Here is a 21,889-nt window from a genome sequence, read left to right on the forward strand (position 1 = left end):
CTCCTCCCCACACATACATACTCATCACAAATGTGAAGCCCAGTGGGGGTGGGGGTGGTGGCACACACCTTTAATCCCAGCAATCAGGAGGCAAAGATAGGTGGATCTCGATCTGTGAGTTCAAGGCCAACCTGGTCTACAGAGCTAGTTCTAGGGACAGCCAGGAATACGCAACAATAACAACAAAAACAACCAATGGGAAATCAGCTCACTCGTCTTCTCCTGTGCCTCTCTCGAGGTCCCTGTCTTTGTCCTTTCACTACTTTCTTTGATACACCGCAAGTGAGAAGGTGCGTTCATAGGCCCCAGGTTATAATGCAAAAGCTGGGCACAGTAGTATACATCAGTATACATCAGTAATCTTAGCATTTAGGGGGTAGAGACAGGAGGACACATGCAAGACTAATCTAAGCTACATGCAGATCTCAAAAAAAAAAAAAAAAACAAAACAAAAAAAACCAGAAGTATGGTGCAAACACCAGACGGAGGAGCCGAATTCTCCACGCCCCAGCTCTGGCTGCTCTGGGTTCTGTGGTCTTCCTCTGAGTGCTTGAGAGACTAGAGCTGAAGGCAAGGACATGTGTTGCCTGTCTGAGCCATAATTTCTCTATTCCTAGACAGATACCTTCACCATCTATGCCATTGACCTGGGGGCTCTTACCAAGATTCGGATTCGCCATGATAACACGGGCAACAGGCCAGGCTGGTTCCTGGACAGAGTAGACATCACCGACATGAATAACGAGACCACGTGAGTGGGATTTGAGGGAAGGAAGAGTCAGAGATATGACTTGGTGATAGACTTGTCCTGGAGAGAGGACTAGGTATTCGGAAGTGATGTCTGAGGGTGGGGGTGGGTTGGCTGAGGCCAGGATGAGTTTGACCATAGAGGAGTCTGTGGGAGCCTTGCATCTCTTCCCTCCCTCCCAGAAGCTCCTGCCCTGTCAAATAAAGTCGTCTAGAACACCCACTTCAGCATCTCATTTCACCTACCACTCTCCATGGAGAAATCAACCTAGAGTACTTAGACTTAGTGTTCTGAGGGCCAGAGAGCAGAAATGTTTTCTTAAAGGGCCACACAGAAAACATCTCCAGTTCTGAACAGCATCTGGCCTCTGGAGAAGGCACCGTACTAGGAAAGAACAAATGTAGCTTTAACTGAATGTCCTGTCGCACACTTTAATCCCAGCACTTGGAAGGCAGACACAGACCGATGTCAGTGAGTTCAGGGTCAGCCTGGTCTACATAGTGAGTTCCAGGCCAGCCTGAGCTACATAGTGAGACCCCGTTTCACAAGAAAACTAACAGAAACAGCAGCTTTGAATGACACTGAAATGGGGAGCAGCGTGCTAGTCGAACTTCCTTTGTGGACAATGAAATTTGAGTTTCATGCCCCAAAATGCTACTGTTCTTTCGACTTCTTCTCAACCACTTGATGAAAATCTCTGGTTAACTTGATGTATGTAAGTGGATGGTGGGCAGGACTGGTACCTGTTGGAGACTCAGAGCCACCCTCTGACCTAGCCTGGGAAGAGGGTATTTGGTCTTCCCCATAGATGAAGAAGCCCTTGCCCTAGAATCAGCTGGTGTCAGAGCCAGACCTGACATCCAGACCACTGATGTGTGCTGCGTTGTGTTCCTACCACTAGGTCACACCGCCTCTTGGATGAGGGGCTTCTCCATGTGGAGTTGAGTGGCGTAGAGGAAAGCATGCCAGCTCTGGAATGGTATCAGGTCTGCCAAGGGTCTGACAGTCTATGAGATTTAGTCAGCACTTAATAGATACATATTTGTTCTATAAATTTCTTGGGCTGCAGCCTGTTGTGTCTTGGATCACACATCCTCTTGTGCTAAGCTCCATACAGGAGAGGGATAACTGATCCTAGTTCCCCCCAGACCCTACCTGGTCACTGGAAGAGGACCTGAAGCACACCTCACAGACAGCTCTGTATTCTGGTTGCCAAAACGGTCTTGTGATGAGACACAGGGTCCTGACCCGGGTGGATCCTCTGCCAAACTCGGGCTGTCATTTCCTCTTCTAACAAATTGGCTTAGTGACGCCACCCTACTTAGGCAAAGGGCAAGGTTTTTCAGCTGGGCAAGGCCAGTGTGCTGCCGAGAGAGAGAGAGAGAGAGAGAGAGAGAGAGAGAGAGAGAGAGAGAGAGAGAGAGAGAGAGAGAGAGAGAGAGAGAGAGAGACACAGGTTGGAAGGAGTCAGGACCCAGCTTCCCCTCCTGTTCCGTCCCATTAGCTTCTCTCATCTGTTGATTTGACATTTCAGGTCCAGCCCAACAATTTAAAAATTACCGTAGCTTTGTGATCTATTTGAATATCTGTCAGCACTTGTCCTATTTCATGGTCCTTTAAAACTATTAACTACCTTTACCTTTTTTTTTTTTCAAATCAAGACATTAAGTGATTTTTTAAAAAAATCTACTCCTGAGAGTTTGATTATTCTGCCATTAAATGAGTGTGTGGAGAACGGTATATTTAGAAATTAAAGTGCCACCCCCCCAGGTACTTTCCCTCTCTTGTCCAACTGTTCCTTTCTGCATTTCAATAATTTGCAACAATTTTCTCCTCTGATAGGCTACAGGAATCTGGTTAAGTCTCTGTCCAGGCAGCGTGTCCTTCTGTCGCTCTTGTAAAGGAAGTTCTCTCCTTGGTCCTTTGTTTGTCCTTCCTTTCCTTCCTCATCTCTCTGTCCTTCCTGTCCCTCTCTCTCTCTCTCTCTCTCTCTCTCTCTCTATATATATATATATATATATATATATATATATATATATATATATATATATCTGTGTGTGTGTGTGTGTCTCACTGGTCTGTGCTGAGTTAACAAGATGCTCTCTTCCGTAACGAGCTGGCTTCAACAGCCTTCACGCTGACACTGAGCACAACTTACTCTTGGAGAACACAGAGAAATTCACAGAAGTCCAGAAGACAGAATCAGCACAGCAGATCTCCTGGCGAGGCACTGCTGGCCCCAAGGGGCCCCAAGGTCTTCCCTGTGAACTCTCAGCCTTTACAGGGTGGGGGTGGGGAATGCCCAGTGATCAGAAGGTCAGAGAACGTTGACCTTATTCCTCCCCGGTATGGTAGCAACCTCCCTTCCAACTGGTTTTCCTGGACCCCTCTCTATCTCACACCTACCCCCAGTCTGCTAGCAGAATGTGGTGACTCTTGGCTCAGAAGAGCATGAGTCTGAGTCTGTGGTGACATGCCACCACTTCATCCCTCTGGCCACAACCTCCTGATTCACCCAGACTGAAATTCTTCAGGCCTCTGCTCCAAAACCATATAGAGGTTCCTGTCTTCTATAGGATGGATAGCATGTCCTACCTGGCTTATATAGTCTCTCCATCTTCTCTCCTAGTTCTCGATCCTAACCCGAGACTGTTCTGCCCCCACCTCTGCTTTGCTCAGCTCTTGTTATTCCTGGAGCCTTTACATTAGTGATTCTCCCTTCTTGGCATCCCCCACCCCACCCCCGAGCTCCCTCTCCCTGTGTTTAGGCAGGTCTCTGTCTAGCTGTCAAGGCCTCACGGATACCTGGCATGTCCTCTGTGTTCTTGTCTCTGGATCCCTTTTTATCTGATCTACGTAGTTGTTATCATTTTCCCACAGTGACACACGTAAGAAGTGACCTCCTCGTGGTTACAACTGTGGCTTTGGTTTCTCAGTATCTAGAAGAGAGCTAGGCCGAGAGATAGCTAAGTTCAGACTTCTGAGCTCTAGACTGGGGTTATTGCCAGCAGCAGCAGCAGCATCCATTATTTATACAAAATAAAGTGAGAAATACCATCTATATTCATTTCCTTATTTATTTGGGGGGCATTCACTGTCTATCAAGCTATATACTTAGCCTTAATTTGCTTTTAATTTGAAGCAGAGTCTCACTAAGTTACCTAAGCTGGCCTTGAACTTCTGATCTTCCTAGCTCAGCCTCTCTTGTAGCTGGGATGACAGGTTTTGTTCCATCAGTCCTTGCTAGCTATTTACACTTAATGCTTGACTGTGCAATCTTCTCAGTCAATTTTTACTTTCAAGTAAGGTGTGTGTGTGTGTTGTGTGTTGTGTGTTGTGTGTTGTGTGTTTTAAACAGGTCCCAAGCTTCGATTGCAAGTGAACGTCCTACCCACTCAGCCTGGAGCTCTTTCCTGCCCCACTCTGGTCTAAGCTGTGTGGTGTGCCTGCTTGCCCCTCTCCTTTATTCCTTACAAGTTCCTGCCTGTTACATCTTCTGGGTCCAGAGACCTGTTTGAGCTGGATATAATTACTCCTGTGGGAGCATGGAAGGGTCACTAGGTACAGTCCCCCTGGACTTCCATGTGTGATCACCGGCCCCAGGGGAGGAGGGATAAACATCCAACCCTGGCCTAGCTCCAGCTCAGATCTGCTTCTGCCTGTTGGAAGCAGGTTCCAAGGGGATACGTGCTGGCTGGTGCCGCAGCTGTGAGAGAGCGGTGGCCTTCAGCATCCTGCTGCAGGTGTCTCAGGGACAATGGAGCTGCGCAAAGCCATTCACTCCTCAGTGCTGCGTGTTCTCAGCGGGCGCTTGTGGGAGGGATGAATCTTCCTTCCTGGTTTCTACCCCCACCCCTTTACCTCCTAGGCTCTTTCTTTCTGAGTATCTCTGTCTCTGCCTCTATCCTCACCCTAGTTGGCTCTCATTGTCTCTGCCACAACCCACCTCTCTCCCTCGCCCTACCTCTCTCTCCCATAATTTAGAACTGCAGCCTATTATTCTTGAGCTATTTGACTGAGTTAAAGTGTAACCACCTGACTCACAACCTAAGAAGCAGTGCACATTTGCCCACCAAAGCACTACTCTCATGGCTGTCTACTCCAAGTCACCACAGCCCAGTGCCTCTTGCCCTCCCAGTCTATCGTTATAAAATGGCCTTCCTTGCCTGTTGAGTGTGGGGCTGACGTCACACCCTCTGGTCAGCTTCTCTAACGTTTGGAGGTGCTGAGGACATGGACAACAAGAAGAGACACTTTGCCAGAATACTGTCTACCACAGAACTGGATTAGTTTACAAATGGCATTTTCACATCAGGGCAAGGAGCAGAGATGCAGACGGGCAGCAATGGCCCCCAGCTTGCAGAGGAGCTGTGTCTCAGACCCTTGGAGCTTAGATGCTGGTGTACAGCCTTCAGGAGCATAGCTGAGGAAAAGAAAGAGAAGGGAAGAAAACGCAAGAGCAACAGTGGCTGAATTAGAAAATTCCTACAGAGAACAGAGCCTTAGCCCCACGAGCATGTTCCAGATGTCAGAGGGGAGTCACACAAAAACACAAACCATTGTATGTGCAAAATTCAAGTGTGACTGGAAGTCCTGGCTCTCCACTGACTAAATCTGGTGATCCTAGAGAAGAATTCGTTCAAGATCATACAAAGATTAGCTGAGCCGTCCTCAGGAGATAGAGAGTTGACTGTAGACATGAGTCCTTAGTAACCCGTCTCCTCTCTCCCGGTCCATCTCCCTCTCCATCCCCCACCCCCTCATGCTGGGTACCGCTTTTCCATTGAGAAGTCTTCATGGACATCCTCTCCCTTGATGGCTAGGATGTCATTTTCTGCTCCCTAGACACACTCTGCATCTGCCATAAGCATGACACACTCTGCATCTGCCATAAGCATGACACACTCTGCATCTGCCATAAGCATGCCTGGTCTATGCCGTCAAAGTTCACAGATTCCATGCATGGTTGTAGAGTGCCTTCCCTGTGCAGGACTGTGCCAGAGAAGCTGGACTCAGACTGCCCAAGAAGGGTGTGGTAACTGCCGCATAAGCTCCTCTCTATATTTTCCACCCAGTGTATCACAGACTGGGAGTGTCTCTGGGTTTAGTATTTATCAACATGTGGGTATAATTTTTAGACCAGGCAGAATGGGGGCACAATGCCGTGTGGGGCAGGCAGGTAGGGGAGTCGCAGCCCCTGGGGGGCCCTCACTCTCAGCCTGTTTCAGCTCTCTTATGAGGTCTTTCCAAAGAGATATGCCAATCTTCCTTACCCTACTTCGCAGGTACTACTTCCCATGCCAGCGCTGGTTAGCAGTTGAGGAGGATGATGGCCAGCTGTCCAGGGAGCTGCTGCCAGTGGACGAGTCCTACGTGCTACCCAGTGAAGATGAGGAGGGCGGGGGGCAGGGTGACAATAACCCCCTTGACAACCTGGCTCTGGAACAAAAAGGTTTCTTATATTAGAGATGATTCTGTCCATTATCTCATTTTTCCTTCTTCTCCTTCCTCCTCTACCTCCTCTTCCACCTCCTCTTTCTTTTCCCCCTCTTCCTCTGTCTTCTCTTCTTCCTGCCCCTCTTCCTCCTCCTCTTCTTCCTCCTCTTCTCCTCCCCTCCCCTCCCCCTCTTCCTCATCTTCTTCTTCCTCCTCCTCTTCTTCCACCTCCTCCTCCTCTCCCTCTTCCTCCTCCTCGTTCCTCCCATCTCCCTTTCCCTTTCCTTCCTCTGAACTCTTCCCCCTTCCCTACTTATGGGCTCTGGGCACCTCCTCCTCGATACTGTAGCTGCCCTGCCCTCTCCTCCCTTCATGGAGAGATTGTAGAGGTTGGGGATGAGGGTGGGGCATGTTCCTCATCTCACCTACGACTTGGAATAAAGAGGTCCATCCACAGCTATGAATTGAGCTATTCAGAAACAGAATGATTGACCTAGCTCTGGCTTATCTTTTGTCCTCCCTCCAGGAACATTTTTAGGCTCCCAAGGCATATTTCTAAGGGGAAAAAATAGCAATATCTGGCAAGAGACCCATGATACCTATCTTCATTCCATGAAGCCCCACCCAGGCTGGAGAGGTCTAAGTAGAGCTCCTGGCGGTGGACTTCTGACACCCAGCCCTACCTTATGTTTCCTTGACCATGTGCTACCTCTGTAGACCAACAGGGCTTCCTGTAGGAACCAGGGCAGGGTCATTTCTCCATTGAGGAGTTTCTAGAGCTAACAGCACCCCAAGGAAAGCAATGTGCAGAACTGACCATGTGAAGACATATTTGTTGCTAACCACAGGGCTCACAAGTATAGGACTGATGCAGGGGAGGAACTGGAGTGACAGGGCCACAGTGGTAGGACCAAGTAGCCTGTCCTTCCTCTTCTTGGATCCCCCAGGTAACCTACAGCTCCCCTCTCTGTCCTCTCCTCCGGGCAGATAAATCTACCACATTTTCCGTGACCATAAAGACTGGGGACAAGAAGAATGCAGGCACAGATGCCAATGTCTTCATCACGCTCTTTGGCACGCAAGATAACAACGGTAAGAGAGAAGCACCCTGGTGGACTTAGCGGAAGGTGACCCCGAGTCTATAAACTCTATTCCACACCTCTCTCACCGACGAACACAGTATTGGGCCCCAGGAGACAAAGGCAGTTCCTCTGTTGATAGCCTGCTCTTGTAGCCCTTGCCCTATCTTACCTCAGTAATCTCTTGGAAGGAAAGACTAGTTCAAGTTCACTAAAGCTCAGCCCTGGGGTTCCAGAGTCCCACCTATAAAGTCTTCAGAGAGTGTCTCAGTCACTCCAGCGGCTGCGCAGGACCTCAGGGAAGGTGGCACCTTCAATTTACTGTTGTCTCCTCCCACCCAATCCTCTCCCAGCCACTATGACCAAGTCTACAGAGGAGACAATCCTTCAATTGATCTTCATGCATTAGCTCAAAGCCCTCTGCCAGGCACCACTAAGGAATGAGCAAACCCTTGTCCCTGGCTGTGAGCTGTGTTAATGCAGAGCATGGTTCTACAGCCTGTCTGACTGGTTCAAATCTCCATTCCAGGCTGTGTCAGGAGAGCATGTTGCCTATCCGTTCTGTGCCTTAGTTTCCCCCATTTTGTAAGACAGAGATAAAGCTTTATGTGTCTTCCAGGGCTCTAAGTTTTATGACACAGAACACTTAAAATTTGGAGGTCAAAGTGGCAATCAATAAATATCAATTGTCACTATTAGTTAGTAGGTTAAATAAAGCAAGTGGCGTATAATGAATGATGGCTCCTGAGTCATGTTCAAGGGAAGTAAGGGGCTCTGACCTCTGCCCTTATGTCCCCCTGGGCTTTCTGTTGTTAGACCTGGTATTGAACACTCAGCATGGGAGTCTCATTCAAACCCCACAGTAGCTCTGCAGAGAAAGTGCCAGGTCACCTCTTTCTGACTGAGGAAATCAAGTCATAGACATTAAGCAGTTTTTCAGCAAAGTCTGTCTCTCTGAATGCTTATGTGAGAAGGTTTTCTGCTGGAGGGACTGGACTGAAATTTCTGCTGAAGTGAAGGGACTTCAAGGCAGGATGATACCAAGAAAGTGGGAGGGAATGGCAAAGACTGAGTCCACCTCAGATTTCAGGCTGACACCCCAGCCAGCCCCAAATTCCATGTCTGGGATAGCCAGTCAGGGCACTTGAAGCTCTCTCGTTGTAAGTCCAGGCTAGTGTCCAGAATATTTGCATGTCACATCCCCAAGGGGATTGCTGATGGTCCGTGAGTGTGGAGTAGGTGACTCTGTCACTAGCTCTATCCTCATGCAGAGAACTGCACAAGAATCCACATTGGCTGGAAACCCTGCTGATGTCTCCTGGATGAGCACAGAGGAAACTTTCCTTTAGATACAGACTAGGAATTGCAAGCATACATGAGAGAGTTTTTTAAATATCAATAAAAGAATAGTTAGACATACACAGCACATACATTTCATATACATGTACCATACAAATACACACCACCCCTACACACATACCACATATACATACACACACATACATCACATACCATACACATGCACACATATATGCATACATACCAACATATAATACACATACATGTACCACATACATACACACATACCACGCACACCCACATCACATACCATACATATACATACACACATACATGCATATACACCACATAAATGTACCATACATATACACACCACACCTACACACATACCACACACACACATATCATACACTACACAATTACACATACCACATCCACTACACATACTTTTACCACACATATATATATACTACACTTCTAAGCATATCACACACACATAAATCACATACCATACACATACACACACAAAGCTCATACACATACATACATACGCACCACACACATGTCACACATACATACCACACACACATACCACACATACATACATGCATACACACCGCACAAACATACCACATACCACATGCATATACCACACACACACACACACACACACACACACACACACCACTCTGAGGGAGGTGCAGCACCTTTGATGGTTTGGTGGGAGTTCCGAAGGTTGGTCATTATTAGGAAGAAGAAAGGAGGGCCGTGAGAGCAGTTTGGGACAGTCTAAGAGCCAGTCAGTCATGATGGGCTTATCTGGTTGGCAGGAATGACCCTGCTGAAGTCCTCCAAAACCAACAGTGACAAATTTGAAAGGGACAGCATTGAAATCTTCACTGTGGAGACGCTGGATCTGGGAGACCTTTGGAAAGTTAGGATCGGCCATGACAACACAGGTCTGGTTTCCCTCCCTTCTGTTCCCTACTAGAGCTACAGAGCCCATGGCCCAATCACTTGTGCACTGCATGCTTTCCATGATGACACAGCTTCTGAACTTCACCTGCCCAGGCGAGCCCTGGCTGCCACAGGTTCTGGGCTTGTTGATCTTCACTGGGAGTTGCACACAGGTGATGTTGGAAGTCTTTCTCCAGATCCTGAGATCAATGGATCTCTAACCTGATGGCGCATTGACGTCATTCAGAGTGGGAGGGGATATTAGGACATGAATTAGATCCACCCCAGTGTCTTTGATTCAGGGGTTCTGAGAGTGTGCTTATCTTTCAAGTCCCTTGGCCGTATACAATTGCTAGCCTAGGGACCCCCCCAGTTTAGGGACCAATGAGCCAGCCACACCTTCATAGAACCCACTGACAAAGCAGCCAGACAAAGGAGGTGTCCATATTTTTTTCCACAGTAAAGTGGGACTCTTTGCTGTTCCTCAGACATCTGTTTCTTAGCTTGAGGAAGAAACCATATCCTAGAAGCAGCACTGTTGGAACTGTAGAACAAGGGTCTCTTCCTGGTCTTCATTTCCTTCCCTAAACTGAACGCTTGTTGCTTCAGCTCTTGTCCATCACAAATAGAACCAGGAAATGTGAGCATCCTCTCCAAGGCACCATGGTGGGATGAGAATGTCTTCGTGGACACAGGCTTTCTGTGCATCCCTGGGCTCCTTGTCTGGAGCTTGCTCCACCCCCACAGTATCCTTGCTTCTCTTGATCAGACTTGCCTGCCCTCCTGTTACCTCCTCTCAGTGCTTCTCCAAGACCAGCAGTGGCAGGAGCCACCTCCTGCTGCTGCTCTTTTGCCGATGCTGGTCCAGCCTGGAGTGGGATGCAGTTTTAGCCTTGTGCACATCTTAATAAGTGTTGTCTTGACAACACTGTCAGTGAAGGGTGCCACGAGACTGGTGGAGCTCTGGGAGCTGGAGGAGGGGAGGGAACTGGGAGTTTCTGAGCTCATTCCCAGGAAGCCGTATCTGTACATGCTCTCAGTGGGCTCTGTCTCTCTCTCTCCATCTGCAGGCAAGGCCCCAGGCTGGTTTGTAGACTGGGTAGAGGTGGATGCCCCATCTCTTGGGAAGTGCATGACCTTTCCCTGTGGCCGCTGGCTGGCAAAGAATGAGGACGACGGCAGCATCGTCAGGGATCTCTTCCACGCAGAGCTTCAGACAAGGCTTTACACACCATGTAGGAACCCTCATGGAAAGGCACCTGGGGCACCCCATAACCTGCTGTCCTAACTCAGCCCCAGATCCTTCTCCACCGTTGACACGGGGCCAAGCCCACCTTGGAGATTCTGTTCAACTCTCTTGTTCCTCCCTCAAATGTCCTGAGCTTGGGGTGTGTGTGTGTGTGTGTGTGTGTGTGTGTGTGTGTGTGAGAGAGAGAGAGAGAGAGAGAGAGAGAGAGAGAGAGAGAGAGAGAGAGAAAGAGAGAGAGAGACAGAGAGACAGAGAGACAGAGAGACAGAGACAGAGAGAGAATATTGTGGGCCTAGCCTTGGACCCCCAGAAGGATAATACTAGATGTATTCCAAACTCTACACAATGCTTACTGATGAGAATTATATAGTCTGGCCTCTCTGGGACTCAGTTTTCTCATCTATAAAATAGAGCCAGTGATGCGGAGTGGCTAACATTAAACCTGTGGTCACAAGGAGTGATAACCCACCCTGTCACAATCCTCTTTACCTTCTACCATGCCAGAGAAATTTCTGCTCCGGGATTTTCTGCTGTTGGGGGTCAGGGGAGAACTTGAGGGTAAATACTCCCTTCCCGGGAAGGTGGGTAATCCCTGTCATGAAAATGTTCACACCTGATGTTCTTGTGCGCGTAAGTCCTGCTACGTGCTAACACTCAAACTGAAATCAGCTGAACTGTGAAAAATCTGTCAGAATTTGCTGAAATCTGAAACCCACACAAAACAGTCAATTTATTTTTCTAGCTAAATAATGAACGCTACTAAAAAATTTTTTTTTTCCTGAACTGCTCAGAATTGAACAGTTTGGATGATCAGTCAAAGTTAGAACCAAGAGGTCATCAGTGTATTTTCTGGTCCAGAAACTAAACTGAAAGGATCTTTCCTCTAGTCAAGGCTTGGACCTAGCCCTTGTCCCAGGAACTGCCCAAAGTGCAGGTCAGACTGAACCAACACTCACCACTTACAGGAGGATCGACTGAGTCCTGCGTGCAGGACACCCATTCCCCTTCCTGCACCTAAACAGACCATGTTTTGTATCTCACCAGTTTGAGACTTTGCATAGTCTGACTGAGTCCACAGTGTCTCCCTGTATATTTGGGAATTGGTTCCAGGATCCTTACAGGCAACAACAGATGCTCAGGTCTTTTATATGAAATGGCAAATCATCCTAACATAGCCGGTGAATCTTAGACTTGCATTCGCTTTTTTTTTTTAAAAAAATGAGTGTGGGGTGGGGAAAGAACTGAAAAGCCCTAGCAAAGAGGAAGGGACCAGATCAAACCCACTTCTGGAGAGTCTCTGGGAGGAGGGAACCCACAGACAAGGAGCTCTGGGGCACCAAGAAGCCACATTCCCAGAGACAATAGAAAACAGCTCTCCAGCTGTTTCAGTCTGGGGTCTAGAAAAGTGTCCATGAACTACCTCACCCTGTGGCTTGTGGGTAGGCAGAAGTAATTTCCTCCAGTTGATCCCAGAAGTAGACTATGTAGTTCTGGAGTCAGACTAAGTTTGAGCTCAGGTTCCACCATGTGACTCAGGACAAGTCACTTCCCTCTGCAGCTTGCGGCTTTCTCCTCTGGTGAAATGGGCACCATACCTCTTCATTGGCACCCTGGGGGTTATAGTGCTGCCCAGGGTATAGTACTCAGTCTGGCACATGACAAGTTCCCAGTGGGTGAGATCGGCACCACCGCCGGCATGGATATGTCCGTACTTCTTCAGGGAATCCTTTCTAGAACACTGGAGAGAGTTCCTCATTTGGAGAAGGTTGGGGTCCCCTAAGAGCAGGCAGCTCTTAAAATGGATGGCCCCCTTTGAGATCCAAGAGCACAAAATAAGGCGTATTTGCTTGTGGACTCCTTTGGGGTTTTAACTTCTTTCCTTCCTTCCTTCCTTCCTTCCTTCCTTCCTTCCTTCCTTCCTTCCTTCCTTCCTTCCTTCCTTCCTTCCTTCCTCTTCTCCTTCCTTCTCTCCTGTTCTTTAGTAATGTACATGATATATTATGTGTATGGTGTGGTGTATGTACTTGATAGTGTAAGGAGTGTGTACACATATGTGGCTGCATGTTAAGTTCAGACAATGTTGGGTGTCTCCTCAATTGCTTTGTACCTCTTATTTTTCAAGATCGAGTTTCTCACTAAGCCTGAAGCTCTCATTAATTTTAGGGATCCACCCATCTCTGTTTTAGCCCCCAATGCTGGGGTTACAGGCATGTGACACAGTGCCTAGCTTTTTATGTGGGTCCTGGGAATCCAAATTCAGATCCTCATCCTTGCTTGCATGACAGACACCATATTAACTAAGCCCTCTTCCCAATCTCTCTCTCTCTCTCTCTCTCTCTCTCTCTCTCTCTCTCTCTCTCTCTCCAGCAACCCATAATGAGAATATTTATTCATATACATGTATGCCAAATGTCACAAAAGTTACTTCACTCTGTGTGGTACGCAGTCTTCGTCTCTGTTCAGAATACTGCTGACTGCTTACTAACCTTTTATAACCTGTTAATGAACCCAGTAGTTGGCACCGTTGTTTTAGATGAACAGTTTCAAACCTTGGTGTAAGGTGTGAATTAGACCCACCCTACAGACAGTCCCAAGAGAAACTGAGGAATTTTTAATAGTCCCTCAGAGAGCTCCTGGAGAGAAGACTCGAATGGAGACACGTAGGTCTCTTGTCATGGGGCAGCTGCACTAGGAAGTTGCTTGCCAACAGCTCTGATGTGCCAACTCTCCTTAAAGGGTAGACAGTCCTGTAGCTACTGAATAGACCCTAGAGAACCCCTCTCCTCTTCCTCCTCCTCCTCCTTCTCCTCTTTCTTCCTCCTCCTCCTCCTTCTCCTCTTTCTTCCTCCTCCTCCTCCTCCTCCTCCTTCTTCTTCTTTCTTCTTCTTCTTCTTCTTTCTTCTTCTTCTTCTTCTTCTTCTTCTTCTTCTTCTTCTTCTTCTTCTTCTTCTTCTTCTTCTTCTTCTTCTTCTTCTTCTTCCTTCTTCTTCTTCTTCCAGGGCAGCTGGATGAGAGGCCAGGAGTGACGTGGATTGGTTCAAGGGAACTTGCCAGTTTGGAGCAAGTGAGGGGCTAAGAGCAAGGGACAAAATGAGAAGAGAATGATATCTAGTCACTATAGCCTGACTCCTGATTGGCCGTTTGCCTCTGAAATCCAAAGCTCTAGGTTACAGAGTATGGCTAAGCCTCAAGGTGAGCGCACTTCAGTGGAAACAAAGGCTCTTAACTAACATCCAGGCCACAGCCATCATCAAGTCAGGTCCTAGATTTAGGCTTGAGCTTTCCAAATTCCATAGCCTATCTCTTTCTTCAGTGTGCCATAGTCAATCCACAGTCTGGAGGACCTGGGGCTGTCTCTGGACAAAAGAAGTTCCCCATAAAAGGCCACTGAGGCTGTAAAGAATGCGACCTCACCTACGGTATCTTCTGCTTTCTTCCTGCCACCCTTCTCAGTTGTTCCCTATGAGATCACCCTCTACACCAGTGATGTCTTCGCGGCCGGCACAGATGCCAACATCTTCATAGTTATCTACGGCTGCGATGCCGTGTGCACCCGGCAGAAGTTCCTGTGCACCAACAAGAGGGAACAGAAGCTGTTCTTCGAGAGGAAGTCGGCTTCCCGCTTCATTGTGGAGGTACCGGGCTCCTTGCACTGCCCCAGAGAGGCGGGATCGGAGCAGCCCTTCATTTAGACAGGCCTCAGCTAATGTGAGATGAGCAACTTGTTCAGCCTTTCGGAGCCTCCATATGTCCAGACAGACAGGAGGATGGTAGAGCTAGCCAGACCTTTTAGGACAAGTTGTCAGGGTTAAAGATGATGAGCAGAACTTGGGAGACAGGCATACCAACAGGACATCTTCCTGCTTCTACTATGGGTGTAGAACACCTTCCAGGCAGGTAGGAGCTGGGGTGCTGGATGGTGTAAATCTCTCACAGGGGATTGTGTGAGGCTATGTCTCCTGCTTGGCTTTCAAGGAACAGCCAGTTGGACACAACTGCTATATGTCTTACAGCTTCTGTCATGTCTGGGCAAGGGGTTCTGTCATCTGATGTTGACTGGGGATGTGTGTTCCAGCACCTTGGCATTCCCACATGTCTGTATGCAGAACAATGCCTATGCTGCCCTCTTCTTTGAGATAGCTTGGGCAGGAGACACAGCAGAAGAGCCCGGACTCTGCCTGCCAGGAGCTTGCTATACAACTGGAGAGCCCAGACCTTCACACGGGACAGGAAATCTAGTGCTTCTCACCATCACTGGCCCTAAGGTTCAGAGGCCCTAACATATGAGATTTATCTATGTTCACTGGACCCTTGTCACAATTCTGCGCTGTGCTGGCCCTGAGGAAAGAGGAGAGGACTGAGGCACACTAGAGTTAATGGCTTTCCCCAAACCACACAGCAGGCAGGCAGGGGAACCAGAACCAAACCTAGGGGAGCTGGCTTTGTCACCTGTGTTCTTATACCCTGTGGTAGGCTCCCAGGTGGATTGAGCTGACCATTGGTGTTCAGAGAAGACAAAGGTCCTGGAGGAGATGTCGTAAAGCCAGGCATAGAAGTGGGCACTCCTCAGGACAAGGAGGAAGGTGTTCCTGGGAGGTTACAGCATGCCCAATGGGCCAGGGGTGGAAACAAACACAGCATGGAGCTTGAGGGCACAGGATGAGCCTGGGGGAGCTCAGGAAGAGGGTAGGGATGAAGCCAGCCTGGAAGAGGAGCTAGGAAACTTGGAATCCTCCACTCACCGTGTAATGAGGACCAGTAGTGACATGCCCTTGCATTCCAGTGGGAAACAGAATGTCTAGCTTGTCCTTACCCTCAGCCAGCTGCCGCTCCGAGAATTTAGCTCCCTCCACAACCCCTCTGGGAGAAGGCAGCTTTGGTGGGAGATCTGCCATGGGAAAAAAATCAGGGCTGATTCAGTCATCTACACAGGTTAACATCTCTCCACACAAGATGGTATGGTGGGTGTATCACAGAGAATGATGTAATTAGTGCCCAGGTTACACCTTAACAGGACTCCTGGGGACTTTCATCAGCGAGGTCTCCATTAGTAGTAGGCAGCTATAATTTGTCAGTTAAGCTGCTGTTCATTCTTTGTTAATGGTCTGGGTCTTCGGGGAGTGAAGGAGCTTGGACAAATGAAAAGGCTTTGTCTCCTAGCTTGTCCTTCCTGCCTGCATCTTCTACCTCTCTACTCTTCTCTGGTGGATCCTTGGTTCATCACTCAGTTCACAGCTCACCTTCCCGTCCTCACTCTGGATTACCTATTAATAAACTGTTCCCCCCTCTGTGGTCCACCCTGATGGGTCGGCTGGGAGAACAACATTAACAGTTTGGACTCCTGAGCTCATCTGAAATGTCAGCTCTTTTGTAAGCACGCGATAAGGACCAAGTCATTGACTTCACGTGACAGTTCCAAGAGGGTGGCAGTATCACAATCCCATCTCACACATGAGCACCCACAATAAGAAAGGCTTGAAACATACTAAGGTAGTACTACTCATTGTCTTAGCTTGGGTTTTACTGCCGTGAACAGACACCATGACCAAGGCAACTCTTATAAGGAAGACATTTAATTGGGGCTGGCTTACAGGCTCAGAGGTTCAGTCCATTATCATCAAGGTAGAAGTATGGCAGCATCCAGGCAGACATGGGCCTGGAGGAACTGAGAGTTCCACCTCTTGTTCTGAAGGCAGCTAGCAGAAGACTGGCTTCAGACAACTAGGATGAGGGTGTTAAAGCCCGTGTCCACATTGACACACCTACTCCAACAAGGCTACACCTCCTAATAGTGCCACTCTCTGGGCTGAGCATATACAAGCCATCACATTCCACTCCCTTGGCCCCATAAGCTTGTTCAAACACATGAGTCTATGGGGGCCATACCTACCCATAGCATAATAAAAGCTACATTTAGTTCAACTTCCAAAGTCCCCATAGTCTACAGAAATCTCAACAATGTTAAGAGCCCAAAGATCAAAGTCTCATCTGAAATTCATCCAATCACCTACCTGTAACCCCCAAAGCAAGACAGAAAACCAGCTGGGCAAACTTCAAACTCTGCATTTCCATGTCTGAGGTCAAAGCGGTCTTTAGATCGCCAACTCCTTTTTCATCTTTGTTGACTGCAACAAACCTTTTTCTCCTGGGCTGGTTTCACTCCCTGTTAGCAGCTTTCCTCAGCAGATATCCCACAGCTCTGGCATCTCAAAAATCTTAGGGTCTCCATAACAACTTCAATGTTACAGCTCCTTGTTTCAATGTCTGGGATCCACACATGATCTTCTGGGCTCCTCCAAAGGACTAGCGTCACTTCTCCAGCTCTGCCCTCTGTAGCACTCTAAGCTCAGGTTGATCCACTCCACTGTTGCTGCTGTTCTTGGTGATCATGCCATGGTACTGGCATCTCCAATACACTGTGGTCTTCTGCTACAAATAGGCTTCACCAATAGCCTCTCACAGGCTCTCTTCATGGTGCCAAGCCTCCAACTCCTTTGCATGACCCTTCAGTCCTGGGCCATCAACTGCAACTGAAGCTGCACCTTCATCAATGGCCTTCCATGACCTCACACAGTTCATGGTGCCTTCATACCTTCAAAACTAATACCACCTGGGTGACTCTTACACATTACCAAGTATAGCTGCAGCACATGCTTTAACATTGACTATCTCTGGAGCACAGCTTCTTTGTGCTCTAAGAAAACACTTCCCAGAAGATGTCACCTCAGTGATGCTGGTCTCTTCTTAATCACCACTAATATTTTAGCTCCACCTAACCAGCATCAATTGTCCCAGTAGTTCCTTCTATCCTGGACTCTAAAGCCAGAACCATGTGGCCCAAACTGCCAAGTTCTTCTGCTTCCTGTGGCTGGAACATGATCCCCCATTGTTATCTTTCCAGCCTCCGGTTTTCCTGTTTCCCTCACTGCCTAAGTTTGGCTATCCTGGAACTTGCTCTGTAGATTGACCTTGAACTCAGAGATCTGCATGGTTTTGTCTCCTGGCATTAAAGGTGTGTACCACCATCCCTGGACCTAAACTTAGCTGGGTGAGATCTTGCCCCAAAGTCACATTCCCTTAATCTTTTCTCTCCTAGAACAGGATTCAGCTCTATTTCACTTCCTGGTACCCATTTAATACTTGGAGCATATATTTTATATTTTTCCTTTCTGAGCTTGCTACAATTGTTCAAAATGCTCTTTATGAGACCTAACCAGAAAACAAAGTCTCTGGTGGCCTTTTTAAAGACTTCTTTTGTCAGTGCTGTTAATATAAATCCCTTTACCTTAGCCTCAGGTAGACTCTTCAGACAAGGGCAGAAAGCAGCCACATTCTTCAAAATGCTACAAAATAGTCTCTAGGCCACAAACTGAAATTCTTCTCCACTAAAACCTCTTGGGCAAGGTTTGCACAATACAAATCACTCTCAGCCACAAAGTTTTCCATATTCTTACTAGGATAGCTCATTAAGCCCCCATTTAAAGCATTTACCACTTTTCAAATCCAAAGTCTCAAAATCCACATTCTTACAAACAAAAGCATGGTCAGGCCTATCACAGCAATCCCCCAGTCCCTGGTACTGTCTCAGTTAGGGTTTTACTGCTGTGAACAGACACCAGGACTAAGGTAACTCTTATAGGGACAACATTTAGTTGGGCTGGCTTACAAGTTCAGAGAGGTTCCGTCCATTATCATCAAGGTATGTGAATGGAAGCCTCCAGCCATACATGGGCCTGGAGGAGCTGAGAGTTCTACCTCTTGTTCTGAAGGCTGCTCGCAGAAGACTGGTTTCCAGGCAGCTAGGATGAGGGTGTTAAAGTCCAAGTCCACAGTGACACACCTACTCCAACAAGGCTACACCTCCTATTAGTGCCACTCCCTGGGCCAAGCATATACAATCACTGCCAGTGAGCATTTCAGCTCCAGAGCCTTCTTGGACAATGCCTTCACCCTTCCCAAAGGAGAATGCCAGGACCTTTTCTGATGCCTGTGTCTTCTGAGGCCACCTATGAGGTATTGCTGTGATAGGCCAGCACCCTTGACCAGCAGTCCTCTGAAGGCCTCTTTTCTGTCTATGGTGACACAGACAAGATGGTCCCCTGATACAAGCAACTAAGTGCTTGCTGTAGGACTAAGTTTACAGAAGAGCCATTGAAGCCACATGTCCCAAAACTCAAAGCCTATGGGACAGGGAAGGAAACAGAAACTCCTAGGTGGAAGATGAACCGGGGACCCTTTATTTTCTGGCCACTTCAGACGATGAGGCGGTCAGTTGGATGTGGATCCCAACCTTCACTTGGGGCATCTGTACTTCTTCCACAGGTAATCATAAGATCTGCTAAAAGTCTCTACAACCCTTACATCACCTGGAAGCAATGATCTCTGTTTAGTTAGCTCTGAGTCCTCTGGGCTTCCAAGGCCCCTCAGGACCACTGTGGCCATGGATTCTGTTTTCTGATTCAGAGCAGGGCACAGGTAGTGGGGCATCTCAGGAGGGCGGCAAGATCATGGCAGCTGCAGCATCCTTGTCTATCTATGGAGTAGCAAGGTGCTTGGTCAGGGACTTGGATAAAGAACAGGTGATAAAGAGAGCCATGCTGGCTAGAGAGATGGCTCAGTGGTTCAGTTCACAGAGGCTGAGTTTAATTCCCAACAACCACATGGTGGCTCATGACCATCTGTAATGGGATCCGATGGCCTCTTCTGGTGTGTCTGAAGAGAGCAAGAGTGTACTCATATACATAAAATAAATCAGAGAGAGAGAGAAAGAGAGAGAGAGAGAGAGAGAGAGAGAGAGAGAGAGAGAGAGAGAGAGAGAGAGAGAGAGAGAGAGAATATGAATACCATGCTGTGGTTTTTGACCTAGTCATGATCTCACTGGGCTGCCCCAGCCCTGGTCCTGGTTTTGGCTGACTAAGACACCATTTTCTGTAATTTTGGAGGGAATAGAATCTGTAGGGTTAGAGAATTATAGAAGTGGAGGGTCTCTTAAGAATTGGAAGATATGGACCTTGTCTGACTAGCAAGACAGGGGCATGGGTTGTACCAGAACTCTTCTTCTGAGACCCAACTCAGTTCTCAGAGCTTGTGCTACTATGGCATCAAGTAATGGAGGATGGGAAAGGTAACCACTCTGTGGAGAGTCAGACACCTCTGAAAGACCCGAGTGCCTGAGTCAGGACCAACCATGTCCAGACTGAGGGAAGGCAGCATTGGCGTGTCATGTGAAGAGGCGGAGCTTGACCTGGCTGCTCAGGAGAGATGGGTGGAGAACTCATAACACCCAGAAGTTCAGAGGGATTGGAATATGGAGGCCCCAAGGAGGGGCAAGGTGGCTGAAGCCTTTCTACTAACACACGGTGCTTTCTTTACTCTCTGAAGTTAGAAGACGTAGGTGAGATCATAGAAAAAATTCGGATTGGCCATGACAACACAGGCATAAACCCTGGGTGGCACTGCTCCCACGTGGACATCCGCAGGCTCCTCCCTGAGAAAGATGTAAGTTGGAGACGGGTCTTTCTCGGCGCTTCATCTTTTCCAAGATTAAGTTCACAGCATACCGGCTTGCCGGCTACTTCAGCCTCTGGGGCAGCTAACTGGCTCAGGGCCAATGCAGCATCTCCCAGTGATCTGTGGAAGGAATCTGGCTAGTGGTTCTCAACCTGTGGGTCGTAACTCCTGTGGGCTGGGATGACTGTCTCACTGGGGTCACATATTAGATATGTGACCTGTCAATCAAATCTTTACATTTTGATTCATCGTGGCCGCAAGATTGCAGTTATGAAGTAGCAACAGAAACAATTTCACCACAACATGGGGATCTGTATTAAAAGGTTGCAGAATTAGCAAGGTTGAGAGCCACTGGTCAAGGCCATCTACTCTGGTCTATGTGTCTGCCTCAAAGCTCGAAAGGGTCCCTGTGTCTTCATACTGTGAGGCAACACCTTCTTTGTCTTTGGCTCCCCCGAGCTTCATCACACTGGGGAGTCACTGGTCTGAGTGGTCCCCTCCTTACAGACCAATTGTCCTCCTTCCTCCTCACCCCAGGGCACAGAAACCTTGACTTTCCCCTGTGATCGATGGCTTGCCACCTCTGAGGATGACAAGAAGACCATCCGAGAACTGGTCCCTTATGACATCTTCACTGAGAAGTATATGAAAGATGGATCCTTAAGACAAGTCTACAAGGAAGTGGAGGAGCCTCTGGACAGTAAGTGTGTGTGTGTGTGTGTGTGTGTGTGTGTGTGTGTGTGTGTGTGTGTGTGTGTTGGGGCAGGGGGAGGAGCAGTGGCCTTTGCTGCACAGAAAGTTTCAGGACCACAGCCCTCCTCACAGAGTGCCCGTCCCTGCCAGGTTGAGCCTCCTCACATAGGAGGAATGGTCTATGCTATCCACTGGGCAATGGAGGCTCACAGAGGTTACATAACTTGCCAAGTTCACACATCTGGAAGATGGCGGGCCAGTCTTCAGATTCTGGCCTGTTTCCCTGTTTGTGCTCAAATTCCTTCTACAGCATGATACATCCCAGATCACCCACTGCCTGGATTACCCTGCTCTTGGCTTTCTGCTGCTCAGTTCATTTGGCCACTAGTGGGTGTGGTATGACCCTCTCTGTTCTTGCTGGACAATCTAGGCTGGAGCGTAGCTCAGGGGGAAGAGTTTTTGCCTAACATATGAGCACCTGGTTCAAAACCCTGTTCTGTAGAAGATTTGTTTTTAAGAAGGAAAACAAGGTAGAGTCTCCTGGCAAGGCCTATCTCCGGGGTAAGGTCCAGGCTCTGGGTTTGTCCAAAGTCTCAGGGTTTTGTTTTCTGCATCTGCTAGTCACTGTCCTCCATAGCTGTTATTTCTCTGCAGGACTTGAATCATCCTGACCACCCACGTCTCCTGCTTCTTCCTGCCTTTGGTCTGAGTGACATCATCAAACTCTGGTTATCTCCTTAAATAGTCTGCTTAACTTAGGTCCTTTCGGTGCCTGCGGCATGAAAGTTTCACTCCCCGGCTTTTCCCTCTCACTACCCTGTGGGCACATGTGTGTATATGCGCAGCACATACCTGTATGTGTGCAGCACATGTGTCCCCTTTCTTTACCACATGGATAGCACTGACCAGCCACTCAGC

At 48.2% G+C, this 21,889-nt stretch overlaps 1 protein-coding gene across 3 annotated transcripts in view; it reads left to right on the forward strand.

Moving 5' to 3' along the window:
- Nucleotides 1-21,889, forward strand: part of Loxhd1 (lipoxygenase homology PLAT domains 1) — a 164,644-nt gene that overhangs the window by 98,709 nt on the left and 44,046 nt on the right. For all 3 annotated transcript variants that reach the window (XM_085833449.1, XM_085833450.1, XM_085833451.1), the window contains 8 exons: nt 618-751; nt 6,034-6,200; nt 7,172-7,276; nt 9,393-9,521; nt 10,590-10,754; nt 14,222-14,403; nt 20,150-20,266; nt 20,816-20,978. In XM_085833449.1, coding sequence (XP_085689575.1) covers nt 618-751; nt 6,034-6,200; nt 7,172-7,276; nt 9,393-9,521; nt 10,590-10,754; nt 14,222-14,403; nt 20,150-20,266; nt 20,816-20,978 — 1,162 coding nt within the window. The remainder of the gene's footprint in view (nt 1-617; nt 752-6,033; nt 6,201-7,171; nt 7,277-9,392; nt 9,522-10,589; nt 10,755-14,221; nt 14,404-20,149; nt 20,267-20,815; nt 20,979-21,889) is intronic.

This window comes from Mus caroli, unplaced genomic scaffold (assembly GCF_978045245.1).
Source record: "Mus caroli unplaced genomic scaffold, Mus_caroli_1 scaffold_19, whole genome shotgun sequence".
Classification (NCBI taxonomy): Eukaryota; Metazoa; Chordata; class Mammalia; order Rodentia; family Muridae; genus Mus; species Mus caroli.